Source organism: Crassostrea angulata, unplaced genomic scaffold (assembly GCF_025612915.1).
Source record: "Crassostrea angulata isolate pt1a10 unplaced genomic scaffold, ASM2561291v2 HiC_scaffold_100, whole genome shotgun sequence".
NCBI classification, from domain to species: Eukaryota; Metazoa; Mollusca; class Bivalvia; order Ostreida; family Ostreidae; genus Magallana; species Magallana angulata.
Genome location: NW_026441655.1, coordinates 4,874 through 11,486, shown reverse-complemented (window position 1 = coordinate 11,486; position 6,613 = coordinate 4,874). Strand labels below are relative to the sequence as shown.

At 34.2% G+C, this 6,613-nt stretch overlaps 1 protein-coding gene across 1 annotated transcript; it reads left to right on the top strand.

Annotated features, from left to right (window-relative positions):
• The first annotated feature begins 628 nt into the window (after nucleotides 1-628).
• On the top strand, nucleotides 629-5,206 carry LOC128169129 (uncharacterized). The gene is made up of 3 exons (XM_052835291.1): nucleotides 629-812; nucleotides 2,633-4,532; nucleotides 4,850-5,206. The coding sequence occupies exons 1-3, from the start codon at nucleotides 810-812 to the stop codon at nucleotides 5,002-5,004; spliced, it is 2,058 nt and encodes a 685-aa protein (XP_052691251.1). The 5' UTR covers nucleotides 629-809; the 3' UTR covers nucleotides 5,005-5,206.
• Nucleotides 5,207-6,613: the final 1,407 nt, after the last annotated feature.

Below are 6,613 nucleotides of genomic sequence, written 5' to 3'. Positions count from 1 at the left end.
TGGCTACACCCGAGATTATCGGCTCTACCTAGGAATATTTGATGAAATGCAAGGACAAAGGATAGGAGAGAGAGTTGTGAAACATTTGTGCAAGGACATTAAATGGAAAGGTCGTCATGTCTTTTTTGACAGGTTTGAATAAATTGTATTACGATATACTTTGCCTTTCTTTCTTTGCTCACCAGGAATGAATTCTAGCTTTCCTGAAAAAATAATTATGTTTCTGAACTATTTTACAACTTACATTATTACAAATTTTTCACTTCAATTCCTTTGGTCCAGTGCCTGGAAAATTATGGAATATATGCATGTGGGACCATCAAGGCAAACAGGAGGGGATTTCCCACCGAACTGAAAAAAACATAAATTGGGGATGCCAAGCAAGTGCAGCATGAAAACATGGTCATTACTCTTTGAAATGATAATAAACCAGTAAGATTTTGTTTATCCTTGTATATACTGTACCGGTTTATTTTGGATCAATTTTTTATCACAATAGTTTATGCAACTGCTTATTATGCAGAGGGTTTTAACACCTTCGTTATATGTAAAGACATGAACCTGATACATCTCTCTGTGTGTTCAACTAGGTAACAATGAGCATTAACTCTAACTAGTGTACCCTGTAGTGTACCTGGATTACACCCACTAAAGCTAAATAATGTAATTCCCATTTCAACATTATGATAGTTTGAATCTTTCTGAGAAAGAAATTACCAAGAATCCCGGAGGTATCTCGATGGAAAATTCGCACGGCTAATGAAGAACAACAGCAAAGGCACACGAACAGGAGCTGTTACATATTGAAAATGGTACGTAAAGTTGTTTCTAAAAAAGCCAACGATATGTCTTTTTTATATTAATGGAACAACTTTTATTTTGATGAATGTTGTTATCTGGTATTAATGTACTTTAAAAGGATTTCTTAAAATAATTAATGCGAATTGTTAAAAATTCTGCATTGCCATATTATCTTTCTCGATTGTCTATATTCTTGATAAATGCCAGATATGTTTTTATTGGTCATAGCTGCATTTATGCTTGAAAAAGCACTTTATTTATTATTAATATATATTATTCATATTGTACATATATTGCCTTACCTTTCTTACTCCGACACTCCCGTAGCAGCAAAACTTTCGGACAACCCCGTGCTGATGTGTAGTTTAAAAAACATTCGGACAACCCCGTGCTGACTCTTAAGTTTAAAAATCTACATTTAAAAGTGAACAAACTTCATTTTTTATGGTTAAGCTAAACATCTGCATGTGGAATTGGATCATAGCTTCACCTACGTGTAATTCACAGTTGCCTGTATTTATTATGAGAAATGACCAAACGCCTTCGTTATTTTATTGGTTACTGGTTTTAAAGAATTACATCGTAGGTTTCAGGTCGTATCTAAAAACAACAGTTAGTTAACAGTGCGTTAATTTGGTATCAGGGTATTTGAGAATTGTCGTTTATTTTATGCCCGGAAGAAAATGTAGGTTTTCAATTCTTTTAAGAGGGAGGTTAGTAATTATAGAATACATGTACATTGAATGATATAATAAAATTGACCTTCCTTAAGATTATTAAAGAAAATTAAGCAATAAACACAATTGATGTGCATGTATATCTCTTGACGATCCGACAGAAAAAAAAATAACAATGTATCAAATGTGTTAATATATTCTATCGAGTTTTTGAAATACCTTTCAGGACATTAAAAAGTTTATAAGCTAAAACAGGATGCACATTCCACTAAAGTGCGCTATAACCCAGTATTTCGGGAAAACCCTTTAAAACTTTAGATGCGCTTTGATTTTTCTGTCTGATAAGGTATAAAATGCCTTTAAAATTGATTACAGAGAAAAATAACAGGTTGAGTATTAAAGTTTAGCATTCACACACCTGAACGGATACCTATTCCAGTTTTAACGTTGTCATGCTCGGTAAAACATTAAAGACACTAAATAATCATAGCTGCATTTCACAAGTAGGTGGTTTTTCCACTATGGCTGATTTTCAAAAATATTTATTTAATGTCCTAAAAATAAATCAACTCAATCTCAGTGCATTAATGAATAGTTGTAAAAAGAATTTTGATAGACAGTATGCAATATAATTTTAGATACCGATGATTCTTTTTTTTTTCAATCCTGCCCACAAGCTCGTTCACCATTCTAACACACCCACCCTTCCATGTAACAAAATCAGGAGATAAAAACTAAAATTTAGTAAAAACGTTGGTCCCTTGGCTAAAGTATTCTTAACACACTATCTATATTATTCATGCATCTGTTGTGCCTACACCGCAAGTATTTTCTGACATGCAATGCATGTAAAACTAGAACGGACTGTCCTGATACCTACTTTGCCTTTGCATCACATTTCAGAAGTTCAAATTATTTTTGCAAATATAAATTTGTTAAATAATAGTGTTATTGAAAATTTTAAAAGGTCAAAAGGTGATAATAAAAAATTATATCTTCACATGATAACATCACAAACTGCTGACAGACATCGAAATACATGTACTGTTGCGTTCATAACTTGATCTATAACTTTCTAAAACTACCCTGCTTTTAGAACTATACTTGTGTGAAGCCCTTTAGTTTATAACTTCACTTGTCATCTTTTTTTACAGACAGTTTTGGAGCTACTTGTACGAGTGGTGCTAATTCTTCTGGTCAGACAGATTAAGGCTGCTGAATTCGTTTGTGACAAAGGCGCTGACCACTGTCACACCTCGCTTGTAATAGACAATGCTTTTACAATGATTGATCCGATAAACGGATCGCTTTTCGTAGATGAAGGCACTCTTCGCCCAATATCACAGCCTGACAAAGAAGTTTCAATTGAAAACGTTATTACTGCAGATGGCTGGAACACAACATTGCCATTGTTAACGGCTAATCAGTCTATGCCAGGACCTTCAATTTTTCTTTACCAAAACCAGACTATAACCATCATTGTCCAGAATAATCTTATAAACGAAGCCGTTTCAATCCACTGGCATGGAATAGACCAATTGGGATGGCCAGCAATGGATGGAGTGGCGTTTGTTACTCAATGTCCAATTTTACCAGGTCAACTCTTCAACTACACGTTTCAGCCTCGTTTCAGTGGTACCTATTGGTATCATTCCCATGTAGGAAATCAACGAGATATGGGTCTATATGGAGCGTTCATTGTTCTAAAACGCGAGGGAGAGGTTCCAATAAAAAATCAGCACATTGTCCAATTGCAGGAATGGAACCATGAGTATGGCCCAATTACTTTATTGAAAGCCAATTTAAAAAACACGGCAACTTCTTCCGAATCTATTCTAATTAACGGAAAGGGCCAATTCGAAAATAACAAAGCGCCGCTTGAGGTTTTTCAATTAGATAAAAGTGAAAGCCATTTATTTCGAATGATAGGAGTTGGTTCTGCAGATGTGTTTATGTTCTCGGTTCCCGGAATACCCCTTAACGTTACCGAAACTGACGGATATCCATTCGTTCCTCAGGTAGTTGACGAAATCATCATTTATCCCGCAGAGCGATACGACTTCGAACTTGACTTAGAGAATACTAAAGAAGGAGTTTACAATATGACTGTACAAATATTAGAAGGGACGAAGCTTAAAAAGCTACAAACAATCGTTGGACTCGGTTTGATAAACATTACAAATTTGCTTTCACTCCCTGTAAATTCATTGGCTTCAACAAGCGGTAAGAAAACAGTTCTGAATTGCCCGTTTGAGGTGTTTCCAAATGAACCAAAAATTAAATGCATACCGGTTTCCTTTTTGAAATCTCGACAACCCTCCTTAACACTAGAGTTTGATATATTGAATCACACTAAGGAAACATCTACTCACTTTTTAAATTTTGGGTTTCCTAAAGATAAGAAGTATAGTTCTATTAATGGTAGAAAGTTTATTTGGCCGACTGTATCAGCTCTTACGCAACCCTTGGAAGTCGACACCTCTTGTGGAAATTGTAATGTTGAAACTTCATGCGAATGTACTCATGCACTTGATCTAAAATCGGGCTCCGAAATCATTATGGTCCTGTCAAATATTGGAACCGGTGCATTTATTACACACCCAATCCACATGCATGGTCATACTTTTGAAGTACTCAAGATGGGATTTCCTACCGTCACTCAAACTGGCTCTCTTATTCCAAACAACGATATACAATGTAACCCGCAACTTCCAAATGAACAAAGCCAATGCAACAACGCAACCTGGAGAAATTCTATGTGGATGGATTATCTGAACATTCCAAATATTAACACCATAAATTCAGTTCGAAAAGACACCATTGTTGTTCCCTACGGAGGTTATTCCATAATAAGGATCTGGGCAACAAACCCTGGAGTCTGGTTCATGCATTGCCACATCGATCGACATATGTTAGGTGGAATGGCTCTGATGCTGAACGAGTCCTTTGAGAATATTGTCGACTTGCCAAAGGATATGCCAACATGCCGTAGCTTTCGAAACGTTCCCCTTCCTCAACTAAATACGGTTCTTGCTGTAAGCAGTGATAGAAACGGTGGGTTGTTATTATGAATTAGATACATTTTCGCAATTTTATGAATAAAATGCCCACCCCCCCCCCCCCCCCAAAAAAGAAACTTTTCTTATATTCACGATTAGTGCATTAAGTCGATATAGTTTGTCGAATTTTAGGAGTGTATATAATTACACAATGTGAATAGAATAGTTTGCTGTTACGTCATATTTCATAAAAATATGTCAATTTGCATGTCAACAGTTTAATTTGGATATGAACAAGTAATAAGCTTTGACCGATTCGAATGCAAATCATATCCGTTTTGAAATGTATATGAATATTTATTTTTTTTTCAGGTGGGTCGTATGTTAACGCTGGTTTGATTGTGACGTCATCCATCCTATTTCTGGCACTCGTTATCACTTCTCTCGTTCTGTTGAGAACCTGTAGAAAAAATGGAGATGCGGGAGAAATTTCAAGAGAGGCTCGTGAATTGAGGCCTATGTTATAATTACTTTGAATTAAGAAGAGTGCATAAAACACTCGACAACTATGACTAATAATGAGCATATACAGTTGAGAAAATAATGTGTTTTTAAGGTGGAATAACACACCTGGAAAAAGTCACTCAAATTATCAGGAAAGTTTTTTTTATAATGAAAGATATAATGATAAATAAACTGTACAAATGTCACATAAGCGAAAAATTTGCAGCTTGGGGATAAAATATGAATATCTAAAATAATATAAAAAAAAAAAAACAAAAGCCGATCACAAGTCCGACAGTTTATCCACTTGGCTATGGAGTAAGTTACATGTTTTAGTCCATAAAATCCTTTTAATAAAACGAAATGTCGTTTCGATTAGCGGTCAGCCATTTTGTGATGATGTGTTATTCCACTCTAAGCGTGTTAATGCTCATAATTCTAGGTATATGATATGAGATAGTTTTTGCAAACAAATAAAGTATATTTAAAGAGACATGGTCATGGTTTTTTTAATTCATTTTCAATACAAATAAATCTATACCATCCACTCACACCACACCACTCGCACACAAGTTGGGAAAGTAAATATTAAAATTATACATGATAAGGTCTTACTGCATATTATACCACGTCAAAGAGGCATGCCCATCTTGACCATTTTTTTTTGTGGTAAAATCTATTTTCCAACATTAGTTTCTCTAAAGAATAGTAATTTTGTAAATATTTCACAATATTCTCAAATGCAATATCAGCCAATATTAGCAGTTTTTCTGGATTGATTAAAAATGTCTCCTAACTAACATGATAATTAAGTTTATAGCTATGTATTTCTTTTCTGGTAAGCCAAAAATAACAGTTTTGGCATCGAATACAATTCTTTCACCAGACTTTCTAACAATCCAATCAGACATTAACAACCATATCTGAGAAATAGATGGACAATAAAGAAGATATGTGTAATTGTTTCTGGTTCTAAAAAAACATATTGAACATTAAGTGGTGAATTTTTAATTTTACACATGTGTAGTATTTTGTTAATACCTAGTATTCTGTGGATAATTCCATATCAATCCTGAATCTTTTGTAGCAGATCTAGGGTTTGAATAAACCTGTTTTAAGTGATCATAAATGTTCCGTGCTCCTTTTTTACACAAGCAAAGTATTTTGATAGATTCAGGTTGATATGGTTTGATTATTACTTCATGTGAAAACTGCTTAATATTTGGCCAAGCACAAATAATTGCATGTTTTAAACCTTCATATGTAGTAAATGGAATCTTAACTTGATAATCATTAGTGATTCTCTCATAACTAATGAATTCACATTGAGCATCAAATAAATCATAAACACTATGAAATCCTTTGAAATACGGTCATGACTTCGGTCAAACAATGCTTCAGAAATGCATTTCTAATGATCAAATGAAATTTGAGAGTCATTCGTGGAGCTCATAATTCTTTGTCATGTGAACAAGGCTTGTGCCCTGTGTTTGTTTACATAGGTTCAATATATCAGGAAAAAATCTTTTTCAAGCTGATTTGTTTATCTTTTTATTTATATATCTTAAGCATAAATAAACAGTTCCTAACGTTAAACACATTCATTATAGGTCTAAAACTCGATCAAAATTT